Genomic DNA, 21,190 nt, shown 5'->3' on the forward strand with positions numbered 1-21,190 from the left:
AAAAGTGTATATTCAGCATCTCTTCTAATAAGAAACTAGGCACATGATAAAAAGGAAAGCTGGGCAACGTTTAGGCCAAGTAGGATTCATTTTGGCTCATTAGCAGTATGCCACACTGATAAACCACATACAAATTCATGAGACTGTAAAACACTGCTTATCCACAGCAGAAGTACTCTATGACTAGGGTAAGCAGAACTGCTCCCCCGTATCCAGACTGAAATAAACACAAATCCTGAAACAAGCATTGCAATGATACAGAATCAGAGACCCAGAAGGCCACAGCTAAAAGGGGCATTAAAGGTTATCTACTCCGAAACTCACATCATACTGAGAGAGCTAAATTCAGAGGTGGTCAATGAGTTGCCCAAAGTCACACAAAATTGAACAATTTCTTTTCGGTTTTCAATCCAGAACATTTTTTAAAAGTCTGACATATTGAATGATTGGCTTTAAAGGCATAGTGACAAACTGGGAGATATGACACAAATGACTCTTCTAAGTGCTGCTCTGTTTCCAAATGCTTAGTCAGAACTGGGCCAGGTTGATTACAGGAACCAGGAAATCCATCCAGGTTGGCCATGTTGGTGGAAGGGACCCAACTACATTTAATATCATCTACTGCCTCTCAGGAACATCAGCCAGAAGCTGCATGAGAAGCGGAGGCAGGGCTCAACTCCACCCACTCCAACAAGGAATAAGACATCCCAAGCAGTAGTGTCATTCACTAGGCCACAACTGCCCTGTCCAGAACATTTTTTTAAAAAGTTTTATCCACTTCCACTGGCAAGTCAGATATACAGAGAGAAGGAGAGACATAGAGGAAGATCTTTCATCCACTGATTCACTCCCCAAGCGGCCACAATGGCCAGAGCTGAGCCAATCCAAAGCCAGGAGCCAAGAGCCTGCTCCTGGTCTCCCACATGGGTGCAGGATCCCAAGCGCTAGGGCTTTCCTCGACTGCTGAGCCAGGAACAAAGAGCTTCTCCAGGTCTCCCACTCATGAGCAGGATCCTAAGGCTTTGGGCTGTTCTCGACTTCTTTCCCAGGCCACAAGCAGGGTGCTGGATGGGAAGCAGGGCCACCAGCATTTGAATTGGTGCCCACATGGGATCATGAGCATGCATGGCAAGGACCTCAGCCACTAGGCTACTGCGCCGGGCCCCCCCAGTTCAGAACATTTTAATGTTGAATAGTCTGAATTTTCAAAGAAAAGAAGCAAATACACACACACACACACACACACACACACACACACACAGTCTATCCAGAGGGAATTTCAGAGATCCAAAAAATAATTTAAAATGTATATTTTCAGCTATTAAATGTTTAATCTCTAGAGGAACTATATAATAGAGACTAGCACACCTAGAAGTGAAGATACATTTCAGTATGCATATCTATTCCCAAATAAAAGATGGGCTCCTGATGAAGCAGGTAAACACATCCTAACTTTAGGATGTTGGACTTTCTACCAATCTCCACACCTACAATGTCGGGATACACTTTAATAACAGAATGATAGACTTGTGACTATTGTTAAAGGGCCATTCTATTACAATACAGGGGAAGACAGTAAGTCGGGGGGAGAATGGGGAAGGGAAGAAAACCTCTGAGCTTATGGAACTGCATCATTAAAATTAACAAGAGTGCTGAATAGGTAAAGAGAAAACAATATCAGAGAATAAATGAGATGCTTGAAGTAAAAAAAGTTTTAATCTCAAAAAAAATAATATTTTTAGATCAAGACTTACATTGGTTACACTTCTGTGCCCCGCCAAAGTAATACAAAAGGAAAAGAGGCCGTGTCACGTTTTCAAAGACCATTCAGGTGCAACAAAAGCTCTCACTCCTTTAGAGATTTTCTTTCGCACTCTTCATCAACTACAACTTTTTAAACTGTTTCTCCAGATATGGAAAACATGTAGCACTATATTTCTCCACTGACCAGTGAGCTAAGACAATCTATTCAAGAACTCTTCCTAGAACCTGACAATCAGAGTAAGTTCAGAGACCTGATGGGCCTCAAACCACACATTGCACTAAGGGTTACAGAACACACTAGAATCTAAATCCATAGGACAAAAGCAATGGTTTTTGCACAGATTAAATCAAATTTTACTCATTCCCAGTATGCTATTTTAAAATCTCCTCCACATGATACATTTATAGTACTTAATGATGTTGTATGTTCATACAGCAGCTTGAAATTTTCAAGATTTAGTTTGCATCCTCAAATATCTAAACTCCTATAATATCCCTGGGGTAAAACAGTTACTATCAACCCCATTTTACACAGAAGATCCTGACACAGGAGTGAGTGAATGAATGAAGACAAAAAATTAGCACTTCAGCACTCCTGCAATCATTGTATGAAAATCATATTTCATAAGTAGCACAAACAAAATCAAGGATTCAGAATTCATTTCAGTAAAAAAGAAAATCACAGAGCTCATTTGCCTGGAATAGAATTCTAAAAAACAGCTTTTCTTTCCCTATTCATCCCTCTCCCATGCTTTCTTCTCTGCTTCTCCCTGTAGACCTGTCCTCACTGTCAGTCTGATACTACTCACACATACACACTCCGCTCTCAGAAGACCATGATTGGACTTGAATTTCTACAAAATAAACTTTGCTCCAAGCCTGACTCTCTTGTGACTGGCAAGCCACATCGTGGCAAAGCATAAGGCAACAAAAAAAATGTCATACATATTCATCCAGAATGGTAAGAAATTGAGCAGCTTTTCCACATTCCCAGGTGTTATTGCTGTGATCTCCCAAACCTGATTGTCTCTACTAGGAATCTAGCAATCTATCATTTACTACTTTATGACATTTCTTGTACTGTTCTGTGATATTGTTACTTAAATTTAAACATGTGTATGTGCTATTACCCTAGACTGCATCTCATCCATCCCTAGACAGAGTATCTGGAGCTACTGTGTTAGTTGGACATGAGACATTACAACTTGTCTACTGTATTTCAGAGGCAGGGAAAGAGCCCATCCTTGCCATCACCTCTCAAATGCTTGAAATAACCAAAGACTGAGCCACACCAAAAGTAGAAGCAGGGGCTTCAACCCAAGTTTCCCACACAGTTGTCAGATACCAAACTGCTTTAAACAGTACCTATTACCTCCCAGGACAAAATCTGAGATAACTCCAGCAGGAAGCTGGAGTTAGTAGTTGGCAGGTGTTCCAACCCGAAACTTCGTCAATAAACCCAAATGTCCCTGGTCCTATTTTATTTTCACAAATTTTATGATGACTTTTTATGCAGGTATTTCTGTTCCTAAAGTAAAGAACAAGTCAGTCAGAGATTGAGGAGATTAAGCATCTCGACCTAGCACTCTGTGGTCTTTGATAACTATCTCTTAATTTCTCTCCTCATATTACAACAATGTTTGTATAAAACCAACATACTACATTTTACATTTGGCTTAACTACTATAAGAAATGAATGTGTCTCAATAACAGGATCTTTGTAATCTTCAGGAATTCTCTGAAAGGAAGATAAAAAATCTACACATAAAAAGGTACTCATCTCCTGAATTACTTTGAAACATTGGAAAGACCTCTTGAGTTACTGCCTTACTTTGTGATTTTTGACAAGTATATGTTCTGATTCTATATGCTTTCAAGATCAGTTGCATGAAAATAATGGATTGCTCTGGTTAATATGGTTAATAAATACCAAGATACCATAGGTTAAAAGTAAATTCTAAATCTGTATATTGTCTACAATATAATCCCTGAGTCAGCTCCCTGTGAGGATGATAATCAGGCTACAGGGTGTGTGTGTGTGTGTGTGTGTGTGTGTTATACACACCTCTATAAATATGAACAAAGAAAATGAGAGGGGAGAGCTTTGTTCAAAAATGGTAGACTATGCTTCAGATATTTTTTCCAGTAGTGAGGCTTAAGGAAGTTGGCTTAGGGTTCAAAAAGTGCTGATCAAAGGTCAAGTTCACACATCATTTGTATGAAACCCAACAATGAGTCTATCTCTTAAACACAGAAGAGTTCAGATGCACTGTCACTCCAATGTCAAGACATTAGAAGTGGATATTTTCAGTTCTCTCCAATGTTCAGTTGCTACTGTGAGTTTTCAAATCAGTCTGTTCTTAGGGCTGAAGCTTTAGCCCTGGCTTTCTCCTATTGGATCTAAGGATCAGGCCCAATTACTAGCAGCCTTGATGGTTTCACATGAGTTTAAAATGACATAATTAATAAGCCTTACCTTCCTGATGACAATAAAGAAACATGAAGAAGATATGTATGCAATACATACATACATTCTAACATCACACAGGATCCTTAAATCTGCATAAGTTCACATGTGAAAGATACAAATAACCAGTCACTAAATAAAGGGAAGGGATATGATACGTGGGAAACATCGCTGAAGTACTGACTATAGATTTTGTTGGTGGATTTGGTTCGAGTAAATGGATAAAGGCTGCAAAGTGAGCTGAGGACACAAGGAAAGAATCTGAGGGAGATTAGTTCAGGTCCTAATCTAGGCTTTATTGGCAACTATTCACATAAAAGTCTGCTAAAAACAAAAAAACTCATGGCAATGGAGATAATCAGCTTGCTCACCCAATGGAATGGCTCCTTTTATGGGTCTAGCTTGAGGTGATCTGTTCCCCACATATTGGGAGCTCCTACCTAGATGAAGCCAAACAGCTGAATCAAGGAAAAAAGCATGAGTCTCAGCAGCCAGCTGAAAGTGTTGAGCTACTGACTAAAACAGCAGTTGCTTTACTTATGAAAATTCATGCAATTAGGTTTGAAAACGTGTTTCTCAACGCTAACATGTTTTACAAAAGACAAGAATCTTGTCACACTAAAATTTCTCAGAGCAATGGACTAGACTGGAACATTATTTTATTTGATATTAGATATTTTTATAGCCCCTGTAACCTTCTGCACCACTTCTCTCCTTGGAAAACCCTCTGATGTGGCTCTGTCTCTATCCTTTGCAGTATATTTCATTGGCATACTAGGGAGCAAGCATGGAGAACTAAAAAGGTTCAGGTTTGGGAGGTAGATCCTAATTCAAACTTTCGGCTTTATGTTTATTATTTTATATCATTGGAACCTAGCAGTTACTTATATTCTCTGAACCTTTATATTTCCAAATCCATAAAACAAGCCCAATAAAGCCATCCCAACAGGCTAAGTAGTCGTATGCCTGGCATATTACATGGCTTATACTAGCAGCTCAGTAAATATACGTCCCTTCCCCCACACACATACAATGGGGTTTACATACAACAGCTTTCTTAACAACTCCAAAGATCAGCAAGATAACACAGATAAGAGAAAAATATCCTAAAAGAACAATCTTCTCACATTGAATCAGGCTCTTGGCTTTCCTCACTATTCCAAATCTAATGGCAATGAGCCTCACTGTTGAGAAAATTCAGGTATTCATTAGTCACACTTGGGTTCAATTGTTGGGCTGAGAGTGCCCAGTAGAACCAATTCCAGGAAGGTGACCTAGTTCACAGTGTTAGACAAGCATCTTGCCACATGGATTTGAACTTCTGCTATCTAAGTTACATTAGTGCAGACTAGAAAGATACTTGTGACGTTTACTTTTTGCCTTAGATACACTCTTTCCTGGAACCTGCATCCTGCTTCAAATTCTTGGTTTTCCAAGCTTTCACTTACTTCTTGCAGCCTGGTCTATGCCTGAGCTTCCTGCTCCACCGTCTCAATCAGTAGTTTTGAAATGCCAGCCTATGTACCAAGTTTGCTGGCATAAAAACCATCCTGAGAGGTTTTGAATAATATGCCTTCTCACGTTCTACTCCCAGGGAATCTGATCCAACAAGGTCAGAAAGAGGACCTGGTTAACCACACTATACATAAATCATTCTTATGTGCAGTTAAATTTGGAAATTATGCTTAGAAACTTTAGGACCTTTTTTCCCCTCATAGCCTATCCAAAAAAAATGTATTTTATGTGTTGCAGGTTCATCAACAATTTCATACATGCTTCCCCTTCAATATCTTAGGTAAAGGACATTTTATGCCATAAGCCAAATTTTAAAAAAACATAAAATTTAGAAATGACTCCATCTAGTCTTTATAAATCTTTCTGACCCTACATATGGGTTGCAGATCTGTCATCCTCCTCCCCTTCTCCTGGAAGAGAGGCATGGTAGCTATAAAGGATATACAGTGAATTAAAGCTTAGAAGCAGAACCAATGAACTGTCATTACGTGCAGAATGAGTAACAACAAAACCACAAACATGTGCACTAAAGGCCAAGTATTACCCTAAGCACTTTACACAGTGTGCCAGTTTCAACATCCCCAATTGTAAATATAAACTGCTACATGCTGCATAACAATGGGGTTATATATAATGAAATGTATTTTAGGTGATTTCAGCACTGTGCAAACATTGGAGAGTATACTTACACAAACCTAGATTGCTACATGTTCACTAAGTAATACAATTTTATGGGACTACCATCACATACATATGGATTCCATGCTTGACCAATATATTATCATGTGGTGCAAGACTACACTAGCATTGTTATTCATGCTATACACATGAAGAAACTGAGACACAGAGAAAGTAGCCTGCCAAAATTCACACAGTTAATAAGTGGCTGAGCATGACAAAAGAGCATAAGACTTCACAGAAATCAGGGAATTTGCAAAGGCATGAGACTCTAGCAGAGACAGATATTCTCGGGAAAATGTATAATAAACCTTTCAGAAGAAAGAAGGAAAAAACTGCACAAGAAAGAAATGGCATTGCCACTTGGAAATTCCTAAACTAGGGTGTAGGAGCTTCTTTCGGTCTTTAATCAGGAGCACTAGCAGTGCCCTTTCTTTGCAATCCCATTTGAGCAGCACGTAGGTGGAATGCCAAGAGAATTAGGATTGCTACCCAACAGCTCCCTTTAGTTTTACAGAACTGAAAAAGTCCAAGAGCTCTTGAAGGTATAACTGGAAAGGATAGCTAAGAGCTGGCTTTACCCAGGCTGCCCAGCCCAGGTATACAAAGAAGACACAGGATTCTGTGCCAACTCTGCCAAACACTTATAATGTATCTAGTTCAAGCCATGATTCTTCATACATGCAGGAAATACACTGAAATAGCTAACCTCAAAATGGAGCAGGAGTTTTCAATATGGTAGACCTTCCCTTGACTGGCACTAGCTTCCAGATCTTGCACTAGAAAACACTGTTGAGTCAGCGTAGCAAATGCACCCACAATCATCTCCTCACCAACATGTGGGGTATAGCTTACTAACCTTGGATTATCATTTTCTTGAATAGTTCTGAAGGGGAGGCTGTTCCCAATGTGTTGGTTCTTTATCCAGGCCCAACAGAGCAAATCGTGTTGCTGAACAATCATTCTAACTTTGAAGGTATCATTAATGAGAACCAGTAATACACAAAAACCATGTAGAATGACAAAAACAATTTTTTCTGTAATTGGACTCAGATCACTATCATAAGCATTCACTGAGTTCTGGGAAGATCAGATCACCTTTCATCACCAATACCTGGCTGTCCAGCCACAGATGACCTAACTGAGACCTCGCCCTTCTCCAGCTATCAGGAAACCTGTCTCCAGTGACAGATATGGGAACAACCTCTTTCCACCCCAAATTACTACGTCCTATGTCAACAGTGGTCTTGACAACCTTAGACAAACTGCATCCGTGCTCTGCAGAGAATGGATGACACCAATTTCAAAAGATTCTGCAAACAGCCTCTTTAAGAATCTCCATTTGGAAAAGATATTTTAGCAAAGCTGTGCTTGATGAGTGCAATGGAATTAACTGTTTCAGTAGTCCAGGCTCCCCAGATTCATTCTAAGCTAGACTGGTTGATTCGCTTCCAAGTGGAACAAGCTCAACACCAATATATCACAGTTAACTGTGATCACAGTGCCATGGAATTTCAGCCAAAGCCTGGAGCACACTGAGGTACACTTAATATTCCCCCATCTGTAATCAACCTTTTGTACATTTGTTCCTAATCACATGATACAGTTTCATTTTAATGGACTGTTTTCTTATCTCATTACAGTTGGTCATTCCATCATGCTTAATGGTGCGTTCGGTAGGTTAAATTACAATTAGGGTCCCTTGGTTTTTGTTTCCCGGCAAGTCTTTGTGGGATTTGATATTTTTTTTGTCCCTTCTCATTGCACAGTTTCAAGGACAGAAAAATCAGAAAAAATCACAGACAAAGACATACCTGTTGCAGTCAACATGGAGCAGGAGGTGAGAGGCACTCACTGATAGTGCAACCTTGTGCCACTGTCCATCTGCCAGCCTGTATGGAAGTGCCTCTGTCCTGGGCTTCCCATTATGAATATAGTGATACCGAATTTCATCCCGCAGGCCACTGCTTTCTAGTTCAAAATAGCTGTATGAAAAGGAATAAAGCTTTGTTTCAGTTTTGTTCTAGATATCACTTTATTGTCTATCCCTACCCCCTTAAACCAGCTTTCCCAGCAACTGAAATTAATTAAAAATGATACAAGAGCCATGATCTGAGATCAGTTGTCCTATATGAATCAAAACCACCTATTGTCTGAAAGCCCTCAGGGTGACACCCTGAGCTCACGAAATACAGATCAGTTAACTGCGGTAAAAAGACACAAGCTAATTAGTAAACCCAGGTGCAGTGTCTCACAAACACTTTGAGGTGCAATTCAGGATCCTACTTCTATCATCTATAATTGGTCATTCATTTGGAACAGATTTATTAATGCTTATTTTTAGGACCCCTTCATTATTTCTTAAATCAAAAAAAGATAAGAAAAAGTCATGTTGAACATCACGGATTTGAATCAGCCATAACCAGAAAGAGAATAATAAATCCTTTTGTCCTCCTAAAGAGCTGTAAGTAAACAATTCCTAGATGATAAGGGGAGATTGAAGCTACACACATATGAAACAGCATTTCAAATTAAAAAATGGAATGAAACATAAATTGAGGACTTTTTTTCGTTTCCTAAAATTCTCCTCATGTTTTCCACACCCATGAGAAATTCTTACCACCACCCCTCTTCAGACATGAACCAGAACTAGTACTCTCATAGCTGGCAGAAATGCTTAGTCTCCTATGCTTTTCTTCTGCAATGAGTCCTCAACAATGGATTTGATCTCATCACCAGACATTATATTAAGCATCTGATATACATTTTGTAGGTTACCACTCACAAAGTCCTATAGGACAGGTATTATTATCCCTTTCTAAACTGAGATTCTTAGATTAAATAACATACCCAAGGCAGAAATGAAACCCAGATCTAAGACTGACATTTCATGTATTTTTAATAAGTTCGTTGTTCATCCTAGGGACACAACAACCAGATGGCAGGCACAGAAACTCACTCAGACAACTAAAGAGATCCTCACCTAGACAGGTCACCAGATTTAGTTCCGAGCTGCGGAAGTACCTGCTGTTTCTTAAATCCTCTGAGGTGGTCTGATTCCAGTACCCAGACTGCACTTAATCTAAAAGTCAAAATTCATCCTCTCTGAGACGGAAATGAATGTACTATGAAACTTAGCTTCTATTATGCATGATTCCCAATCTCAAGTCAGAGAACAAATGCATATTTCTTGTTCATCTTTCACAGGGGATCTTTCATAAGGAGCATTTCATGGGAACCAGAGAACCAAGACCAGCTTCCTGCCTACCTCCTTTGCTTTACTATAAAGAATCAATTCTAGGATCAAAAAATGAAGAAATAATTCACACTACAGCAACCAGAAACTGGGTACAGATAGAGACTTATTACTAATAAAGAATTCAATACATTTTATAAGAATAAAAATGAGGGAAACTGCATCATAAAGCAAATTTGCTTTGGGGGAATGCTCCAATTTTCTTTAAAGAGTTGGAATATTTGAAGAATCAAATCATAAGAAAGCTTAAAAGTCAAGAAAACTTTAAGGACTATAAGGTCATTCCTTAATTTATTCAATTCATATTTACTGAGCATTTATAAAGAGAGTAAAAGAGGATTTAAAACATTAATCCTATTCTCCAGATGTTTTGAGATGAATGAAAGGAGAAATAAAATGTCTTTCTCTCCCCATGCCCCCCAAAACAACAGCAAACAAAGATATAAAGTATCTTAAGGAGCAAGAGAAGTTATCATTTAATGAGTGGTTGCCTCATACCAACGTGGCTGTCTTACACCAAAAAATATGCAAAGTACTTTCAAAAATATAATACATTTCATTTCTTTAAAGTATGTAATATACCTTTCTACAGAGTAGTTTACATATAGACAGAAATATTAAATGCCATTCTCAAAATCATCCAACTTCTATATTAGGAAAGTAACATGGTCTTATATTTGAGATCTTAACAAGATTCTCACATCATTAAAAAACTCTCAATGATTTTATTTTGAACAATAAGTGATTCTCAGGTGAAGGGACTTGACCTCCAAAAGACTTCAATCAATGAAAATAGGTCTGCACATAGAGATGACCTGATGAAATTAAAAGAAAATGAATCAAATGCATTTAAACAGATGTAATCATTATTCCTAGGGCTATGGCCTCATTGAGCACATGCTCAATACATTACGAACAGATATTTAAAGATCATTAAACAAAGTACTAGAACAAGTGGTTATCTTGAGATACCCACAAATCTATAGCTTTGAGAAAAGAAATCTGCTCTAATGTTAGGCAAATGGATACTTGTGTCTTAGGATAAAATTTCCCACAGAAACATGAACATATAAAAAATAATATATCCCAAAAAATTGGTTGAAAGTCAAAATAATGTGCTTTTGAAGCCATAAGTTAGATAATAGCTAAAGTGGCCTTTCAGATGAAAAAGACACTGCATGGCCTGGAAAACCATGTCTGGAAAACAGTGTTTCAATGAACAAGACTATTATTTCCAGAAGTTATCCCACTGCTACTGGAGATTTGAGGCCTAGAACTGATGACAACTTGGAAAAGGTAATGGCCTTTGGGATTTGGTCATTCCCAGATGGAAGATTCATGATTTGCAGGAGAGCTTTGTTATTCAGAATATTGTCTATGGACCAACCAATAGCACTGCTACAGAATATATGGAAAGTCAGCCCACTGGATCCACTCAGGACCCACTGAGTCAGAATCTGAACTTCAGCAGTCCTGCAGATGATTCACATGCAAACTGAAGTTCAAGATTCATTGTAGTTTACACCTGGTGTTGCTTTACTTCCTGGTCATCAGGTCACAATAAGACCTGCTGGACAATACCTGGAGGGCATCGACCTGGAGGACGATACCAAGGGCTATACGGTGCTAGGGACAGCGCAAGAGCAGCAGAACTGAATCTACACCAGTGTCTCACTGATGTCCTCCCTGCTCAGCCCTCAAGTCCTCTGACATTTACTTGAGAATCTAGTGGGAAGAAAGGAACAGCTGTATGAGTAACTCACCACCAGTAAGTTCTTGTGAGTCACATTGCTCCATTTACTGTTGGGCCTCAGCCATGTCTGCTGAGCCAATGAACTGCCATGGGTCTCAGAAAAGCTTACAAATATTTGAAAAAATCAGTGATATTCCCTGCTTAATACTTTTTTTTTCTTTTTCTTCTCAGGTAACCATCTCAGCTCCATTTAAACTACAATCCCTTCCTGGATAAGGATTATGCCCTATTCCTCTATTCAGATCCTTTTCCGTGTTGGTCACCACTCTCTAGGTAAGACAAAAATGGATTGATTTTTCTATTTAAGTAAAGCATCCAGGACAAAGGGCATTTGGGCAAATGTAACCTAATGTAGAGTGTAGTCATGCTATCACCTGTTTGGCTCTGAGCTGAGATCAGCCACGGGTGCATCCTAATACTCACAGTTACGTATCATTAGCAAACAACACAAGTCTTCACACAAAATACTATGGACACAAATATTTCCCAGCCTATGTGTACAACACTGAGTTTTGCTGTTTTGTTTTCTTTTATATCAATCCTTTGCATCAGTGCTAGTCAAACTCTACCCACAATCAGCATAAATAATTTTCCAAAGCTAGGCCCGGCACAGTAGCCTAGTAGTTAATGTCCTTACCTTGAACATGCCAGGATCCCATATGGCTCCCAGTTCTAATCCTGGCAGCTCTGCTTCCCATCCAGCTCCCTACTTGTGGGCTGGGAAAGCAATCAAGGACAGCCCACAGGTTTGGGCCCATGCACCCCCATGGGAGACCCGGAAGAGACTCTGGGTTCTTGGCTTTGGATTGGCTCAGCTGCAGCCATTGCGCCCACTTGGGGATTGAATCATCAGATGAAAGATCTTCCTCTCTGTATATCTGATTTTGCAGTAAAAATTAAATAAATACTAAAAAAATAATTTTCCAAAGCCTACTCCTTAGCATTTGGCTTAACCAGTATTACAAGTTGATGTCACCTATCATGAGCTAACTACATTCTACTGTACACTTGAGAAAAAAAAAACTCAGAAATAGCACTTCCAAATAGTATAGGTAACTCAAATCAAGCAAGATATTTTATTATTACACTTATCATTTTCCTCCAAATTGATACCAAGATATTGTAGACTTGAACACTAAATATACTAAAAATATTAAAGGGTATACCAGGGTAAAACAGTAAAAACTAATTTTAGGTGGTATTGAGTACTATTTTATTAGTGGGACAAAAAGTTTGGTAGATATAACTCCTGTTTTCCAAAATATTCTCTAGTATATATAAACTGCATGGGAAATCTGTCACACCCCAGATAGTCCCAAAGATATTCCAGTACCTGCTTATAAAAGTAGCCTCTGTGCCTTGAACAAGCAGTTGCTTCCTGAGATCCTGGTGAGAATAGGAGAACAAGGTATATCTGGGAAGCAAAGCACTCTCTAACTCAATTTCACTGTCTGGGAGGATATTTAGGACAAGCAGAAAAAAAGTCTGAATGTCAACTACATTTTACAAAGAGAAACACGCTACCATATGTATATAGCGAACATCTGGGTTAGTGAACCATTTTCCCCAACCCTAAAAACGCCAAAACATAATGAAAAACAAAAATCAGTTTCCTACCTCAGAGCCCAGAATTTTGTACAACATCAATAACAAAGTTGAACTCCTCTTATCAGTCACATTAACAATAATAACAAAAGCAATCTGGCTAACACCAGTTATGCAGTAGCAGTGAATACTTCAATGCTTACCCTTTCAAGGGAGACTATGTTTAGGTCTTTATATTATACATTAAAATAATCCCTAGCACAGATTTGTGAGACGTTTATTGTATTTGAAGATTCATTCACTTACATTCATTTGAAAGGCAGAATTACAGAGAGAAGCAGAGAGAAACCAGGGCTGGGGAGGACAGCACTGGGGGACACTCTTCTGTTTCACTCCCCAAATAGCTGCAATGGTTGGAGCTAAGCTTATCCAAAGCCAAGAAGCAGAAGCTTCAACCTGATCTCCCATGTTTAAGTGCAGGAATCAAAAGAGTTGAGCCATCCTCCACTGCTATCCCAGACCATAAGAATGGAGCTGGATCAGAAACAGAGGAGCCACAACACGAAACGGCATTCATACATAATGTCAGCACCACAGGTAGAGACTTAGCTTAACATGCCATGGCACCAACCCAAAATATGTATTTTGCCTTAACAGCATTCTTTCAGAGCTGAATACAAGCTGGGTACTTTTCCGCAAAAATCTACTCATTGATTCCTCATAATAACCTTTAAAATAACTTCTGTTTATTCCTGTTTTACTGCAGATAGAATGAAAGCATAGAGAATGAAATAAATTGCCCAAGTCTACACAGGTAGGCAAGAGAAGTGTAGCATTCAAACAAACACATTTGTACGCAGGGTCCATGCTTAAAGCAGCACCTGAGACTATGCTTTCAACCAATATCTCATTTTATGGGTAAAAAATTAAAGATCTGAAGCTCGTGTAGTGGACAGCTCTATGCCTTGGATCTGTGTTTGGCAAACATTAAAGTGATTGTTCACAGGGGCAACACTCATTACACTGTACTTTGTGCAGTGTTTTTCTTAATATACTAGCAATAATTTTGCCAATGATCTTAAATTACTACTATATTATACTCATATTCTGTGTGAAAACAGAGGCTCAAAATGATAACATGTTTTGTCTGAAGTCACAAAACAGCTAAGATTATACTCCAGGTCTGCTTATCTCCAAGCCAAGTTCTTTCCACCACATTATAACCCTCTCAGGGTACAGTGGTATGACCATATCAGGGTCAGAGGATAATAGAAACCAGGTGTGCTCTGATTGCCTCCCACTGTAGTCCCCGTAACTGCCAAAGTATGCCCTTGCACACCCAGGTGTTAACCCCACTCATCGTGTTCATCTCATCACTCTGTGAAAAAGGCGACAGTTGTTCCCATGAAAGTTCTTTTCCCTCCTGAGCATTCACTCACTGTTGAGAAAATAAAGAAAAAAATCACAAGCTACTAGACAGTTGTGAGTCCCTTCTCAGAATTGGAGTCTTAAGTAACTGTACTGAAAAAAATAGTGCAAATAACACTGGCCTATAGATACCGAGACTGAACATGCTACAACTCTTCTAATGTGGGCTAAATCATATTCCTGACTCTATACCACAGTTTGACTTGTGCAATAAATAAAATGATTCCATCTGAACCGCAGACCCCTTTAAATCTGTGGCAGAGGGAGAAGATGCAGCTAAAATCTCTTAATCAGAGCAATCATCCTTTTACTGGTTGCATAAATTGTAGCTTCTCATGAGATTTCATGTGACTAAGGGACATTACTTAGCAAAGGATAAACCTGAATGATTGGTTGACTAGTTTGTTTCATTATATCTTTGACTTTCATATCAACACTCGGGCTTTGAGCTCCTTAACAAGTGGCAGGAGAGAAGATGGAAGATGGAAGATAGAGCAGACAGAGCTAGTATCTATGTCCCATCTTTCTACCTGGACACAAAACTGTACTGTATTTCCCAATCCTATTGCCTCAAGAAGGCACCTTGCAATTAGCTGTCATGAATGAAATTAAAGCAGAGGTGATATTATGCATCCAGGCCCAGGTAGCTAAGGGAGGGAATGCCTCTTATGGGTCTGTTGCAGATGGTTCAATGGAGGGTGCTGTTTAATGGGCAGTGGTGCCATTTGGTAGAGTGAGGCTGGGTTGTTAAATACTGCATTAAACAGAGATTCCCTTCCTTATGCAGATTAAATTGAAATGGTATATAATATCTTGACTCATTATAAAGTTTTAAGAGTATTTAAAAAAAGGAAGACATAGCTATGGACACAGTTATTATGACATTAGGAGGCATGAATACACTCTACTGCTGTTCTGTGTATCACAAATCTCTGGCATTGGGCCCAGTGTGGTAGCCTAGCAGATGGGGTCCTTGCCTTGAACGCACCAAGATCCCACGTGGGCATTGTTTCTTATCCCAGCAGCCCTGCTTCCAATCCAGTTCCCTGCTTGTAGCCTGGGAAAGCAGTTGAACACGGCCCAAAGTCTTGGGACCCTGCACCTACATGGGAGACCCGGAAGAAGTTCCTGGATCCTGGCTTCGGATCAGCATAGCACCAGCCATTGTGATCACTTGGGGAGTAAATCATCAGGCATAAGATCTTCCTCTCTGTCTCTCCTCCTCTCTGTATATCTGACTTTGCAATAAAAATAAAATAAAATAAATCTTTAAAAAAAAAACAAGTATCTGGCATTAAGTAGCACAATACTCTTTCCAACAAAATGCATTTCCTGAAGATAACCAAAACAATAGCTCCCACCTCACATGTTATTCTGCAATGTCACCTAGAAACACCTGCCAGTGAAAGGCTGGAATTATGTCCCATCCCCTTGGACCTTGGGTGGATCTGTCAGTGTCATAAGAACCAAAGTAATGCTTGGTGATTTCCAAGGCTCCTTCTAAATGTGGTTTTTATTTGGTTTACTAGAATGCATGTGCTTAGAGTGTTAAGTCACCTTGTAAGAGTCCAGCTATCCTGAGGCCACCATGCTGTTATGAAGCTCAGACATACTGGGGAAGTAGCATGTACGTCCTCCTGTCAGCAACCCAACTGAGACCCCAGTCAAATATTAGATACGTGAATGAATACACCTCCAGATGGTTTCCCCAGCTGTCCAGTCCTCCCAGCTGAACCCACAAACATTGTAGAGCAGAGATAAACCATCCCTCTGGGCTCTGTCAAAAGTACTGACCCACAGAATCTGCTAACATAAATTTGGAGTTGTTTTTATACATCAATATTACTTGGAACACTCAAATTTCACATGCACAGATTTTCAATTTTGAAAACTAGAATTATAATTAAGAATATTGGGAGAGATAGAGGTTTAAGGAGGAATCACCATACCTACACAAATGAATCATGGAAAATAACAATAATTTAAAAAAATGTGTAGACAAAGAGATGATCTGCCTGAAAAAGGAATTCAAAGAATTACCATTAGTTTATTTAAAAACACAGAGAGTGAGATCGGCTGTGGGGCTGGGGCAAAAGGAGCCCCATGCAGTACTGCAGCTGTGGGGGCGGGGGGTGCCCCAGCCAGGCCAGACCTAATGCTGGAGACTAAAGCCAAAGTTACTGTCGCCAGGCAGAGAATGAGTCCTAGGCTTTCGGCGGCCAGCGCATCAAGTGGTGCCAGGCTCTGTCTGCTGGCTGCCCAGTGGTGAGCTCTGGGGTTTTTACAATTTGTCACTCCTGCCTAGGAACATCCACAGATAAGGCCAGTGTGAGTGTAGGTGAGGGATGAATTCCAGGTGATTCCCAGCAACAGGGTCACGAAACTTTCTGGCAAGTGTGGGGACTGAGACCTGGTGGTTTGGAGGGGAGAGTCCATAAGATCTATTTGGGCCAGACTGCTTCACCAGCCCACATGGGAATCCTGAGATGGGTGGTCAGCGCAGAGCATCACTGACTGCCACACACCAGTCCACACAAAAGCTGATTGGGCGCCTGTCTGGCAGGGGTAGGTACCAGCAACCTGACTGAGTGGTAGAACAGAGAATGGGTCACACTTGGCAGGGTCAAGACACTAACCAGCACGGAAGAGAACCAGGTCTGGGGGTAAATTCTCTGGGGGAAGTATGGACCTAACCATGTGAAAATACAAGTCCTGCTGGTTGGCTCACGAGCTGGGGTGGTGATGGGCTGAGCTAGGTGTGATCATGGAACCTGCCATCACTTGCCAGTAAAGGAACCGACAACAGTCTGGGCAGGTCAACGTAGCAGCATCCGAATGCACATCCTAAAATAGGATGTGGGGTGGGCCCAGCTGCAACCGGAAGGAGGCGGACTGGGCAGGGCTGAGTAAACCCTAACTCGCAAGCAAAAACAGAAATCAGGATGGAGCACAGGTCATGCCAAACCAGGCTCTTACTGGCGACTTTTGTTGTGGCCAGGAATACTAGGCCACAGCATCGAAGGCAAATGCTGAGACAGGTGAGGGGCTAAGCCAACTGGGTCAAAGCAACCACCGGCATGCACATAATCTAGGGCTGGGAATAGTCTTTGGGGAACTGTGAGAGTATACCTTTGCTGCATTGCAGTTCCCATAGGAGAGTGCAGGGGCCGGAGTGGGGGCTGCATTTTGCTCTGGATAAGGCTTCAAACTCCCTTGGCACAAGTGTGAACCGGGGCTGGGTATACCTAACCGGGCTAGACACCAGCACCACGTGGTGCTCTGGAGAACCTGGGTAGAAGTAGGACAGACTGGGTTAGGTTTCCGCCCATACTGAGCCACATGTGAGCAGTGTCTGGGTATGGACGAATCTTGGCTGGGCTGAAACATCCAACAGTAAGAACTGGAATGGACTGAAGGCCAGCAAGGAAAGGCCACTGTTCCTACCAGGACAAGAAGTGGACTAAGTAGGGCTGGCCAATGGATCCACCAGTATGCGCAAGATCTGTCATAGGAAGAGGTTCTGATGGAAGAGCTTGGGAAACTCCTCTGTTGGAACACAGTCCCTGCAGGTGAGCACAAGAACCATGAGAGGGAGCAACCCAGACCAGGCCAGAGAAAGTTACCCACTGGCATACATTTGGCAGGAGCAGACCAGGCTAAACCAGTTCACATCAGCCACTGGCAAATCCAAGCACCAGAACAGAGTGTGGGTCCAGCCAGGTTCAGCCATAACACACACCAGTGCACATCACGGAATGCCAAAGTGAGGTGAGCCGTAACAGATGTGGCTGCAATGCCCAAACAGCACATGTGAGAACCACAGAGGGAGGGGGAATAGCTGACAGGTGAAATGTGGGTTCCCCTGCTGGACCACCACTCCCACTGCAGAGCATGAGTTGGGATGGGAGCAGGCCAGAACAGGCAGGGCTACAACACCTGTGGGCCCCATTTGAACTAGATCAGGGAAAAGCCAGGTTGGGCTAACTGTTCCAACTGGGGCAAGCAAAAATTAGAGTGGGTGAGGGTTGGTTGGGCTTTGCTGCAGCATCAGATGGCAGAGGCTGGCACTATGGGTTAAATCTGGAGAGTGCATAATCCTGGGAGTGGGAGTAGCCTAGTAGGGTGATAGTGGGCACCTCCCTCGTGGGTTACCACTCCAACTGGAGAGCATGAAAACCAGGACAGGGGCAAGGATGGTTAGACAAAAAGGCAACCCACCAGTGTATGTGTGGGATGGATAGTAGGTTGGTTGGGTTGAACTAGGCTTCAATGCCCATTGACATATACGAGAACTAAACGGAATGTGGGACAGACTGAACAAGTCTGCAGTACATAGTGGCAAGCATGGGAACCAGGAAAGGGGGCAGGTCTGGTGGGGGTTATGGGGAACCACCCCAACTAGGCTGCAGCTCCCACTAAGTTGCGTGAGGGCCAAATATGAAGCGAACAGGATCAGGCTAGACTGCAATAACCATTGTTTCATGTGGAAGACAGAGCTGGAAACAGACGTAGCAATTGCAACCACCAGCATGTGCATCAGCTCATTGGGGTGACAGACTGTGCCAGACCCTTTACCGGCAAGTACATACAAGAATCAGGTCTGGGATCACCTCACATGAAGTTTCTTTTGAAATCCCTCCAACTGAACTGCTGATCTCAGAATCCCAACCAGTCAGCCAGTGGATTCTGAATAGATTTCATCATGCTTGGAACAGCGTGATTGGTAGCAATTCAGAACTGTTGAACTATCAAAACTGCTTGAGCCGGACCCTCGGAGCATGTCCCACATCGGGGACCTGGGATGGGTGGGAGGCTGGGTGGGGATTCTCCCTTTGTTTCTCCCCACACCCCAAATCAGGGAGGAAAATGATTATATTAGTGTGTAAAAAATGGTCTTACCCACTTTCCTGTAGCCCTTCCGTTTATACCCTAATCAACCATGTAAGATTATAAAGAAATAAAGAGAAAAAAAACACAGAGAAGCAAATACATGAGTTACAGAACTCAATACATGTCATAAATAAAGTATTCTACAGGGACACAGAGATATTGAAGGGAAATTGAACTGAAATATCAGAAATGAAAAATTCAATTTGTGAAAAATTAGACTGGAAAAATTTAATGATATTGATGAGGCAGAAGTAGGAACATTTGAGTTGGAAGACAAATCTGTGGAAATACCTCAGGTAAAGAGAAATAAAGCTTAATTTAAAAACCCAACACTAAATGTTCAAGACTTACAGAATACCATTAAACAAATATTTGCCTTAGAAGTTGCTGAAGTCATTGCAAGATAGAATAGATTAGAAGAACTAATCAGTGAAAGAATAGTAGCAGATTTCCGTAATTTGGAGAAATGTACGTACACAGAAATCCCAACACATCTAATCAGTATAGATTTTTAACACAACACATTATCAAACTTTTCAAGAGTAAAATATCAAGAAATAGAGCCTCAGGGCCAGTGTTGCAGTGTAGCATATTAAGTCACCACTTGCAGGCCTAACATCCTTCATAGGCACTAGGTTGGGTTCCAGCTATTATAATCCCAATCCAGCTCCCTAATAATGTGCTTGGACCAAGTCATTGGATCCTTGCACCCAAGAGGGAAACCTGAAAGAAGCTCTTGGCTTCAGCCTAGTGTCACCTCAGTCAATGCAGTCATTTGGGGAGTGATCAATGGAAAGATCATTCTCTCTCTCTCTCTTTGCCTCTCTCTTTGTATATTCGTCCTTCCCCACTCCTAATAGTGTCGTTTAAATAAATAAAATAAATATTTTTTAGAAAAAGAAGAAAGGACCTATAAGAGGAAAGCACCAGACTTCCTTGGGGCCCTCCCAATCGAACTGATCACTGATTTCTCATCAAAAAGAGAGGAGAGGCTAGGAGAGCCTGGAGAGACAAAGTCTGAGTCCTAACAGGTGAAACAGCTGCATGCCCAACATTGTACCCACAGAAGCTCTCATTTATACATGAAGTTGAAATAAAGACCTTCTGAAAGAAACAGAAATTGAAAGAATTTGTCAATACCTGGCCAGATTTATGAATGACACTTAAGGATGTGCTACACACAGAAGCAGAAAAGTATCATCAGCATCATGAAAGAATGGGAAAACAGAAATGCTCACAGTGAAAATACAAAAGAAACTCCAAAAGACCAGTTACACTATTCACAGAAAGGTGGCAGCACAAACTCATTGTTTATCAATAATAAAACCTGAATGGAAATGGTCTAAATTCAGTAAGTTCAAAAATTAACAGGTACATCACTGTGGTGTAGTGTGTGGAGCTCTGCCTGTGGCACTGTCCTCCCATATATGTGCCAGTTCAAGTCCAGCTGCTCAATTTCTAATCCAACTCACAGTTACTGTGCCTGGGAAAGCAGAAGATGGCCTAATTACTTTGGCCCCTGCACCAATCTGGGAGACATGGAATAGTCTCCTTGTAACTGGTTTCACTCTGGCCCTGCTTCAACCATTGTAGCCATTTGGGGAGTAAATCAGCAGATGGGCGACCCCTCTCCCTCCCTCTCTCTCCTCTCTGTCTCTGTCTCTCTCTCTCTCTCTCTCTCTCTGACTCTCTCTCTTTCCTCTAACATATAAAGTTTTAAAAAAAGAAAGATTGGTTAAAAGGAATAGGACCCATCCATATGCTGCTTACACAAGAAACACACCACACAACTACCAAAAAAGATACACACTTCCTGCAAGTGAGAGAATATGAAAAAATATTCCATGGAAATTCCAAGCAAATGGAAATAAAAAGGAGCAAGAATAACACTCTT

General features: G+C 41.0%; 1 protein-coding gene across 1 annotated transcript in view; it reads right to left on the minus strand.

The window, feature by feature from the left end:
• Positions 1-21,190, minus strand: part of NELL1 (neural EGFL like 1) — an 860,846-nt gene that overhangs the window by 723,557 nt on the left and 116,099 nt on the right. Inside the window, exon 4 of the mRNA XM_058663250.1 lies at positions 8,239-8,409. Within this exon, the coding sequence (XP_058519233.1) occupies positions 8,239-8,409 (171 nt within the window). The remainder of the gene's footprint in view (positions 1-8,238; positions 8,410-21,190) is intronic.

The sequence above is a fragment of the Ochotona princeps genome, chromosome 4, assembly GCF_030435755.1.
Source record: "Ochotona princeps isolate mOchPri1 chromosome 4, mOchPri1.hap1, whole genome shotgun sequence".
NCBI lineage: Eukaryota > Metazoa > Chordata > Mammalia > Lagomorpha > Ochotonidae > Ochotona > Ochotona princeps.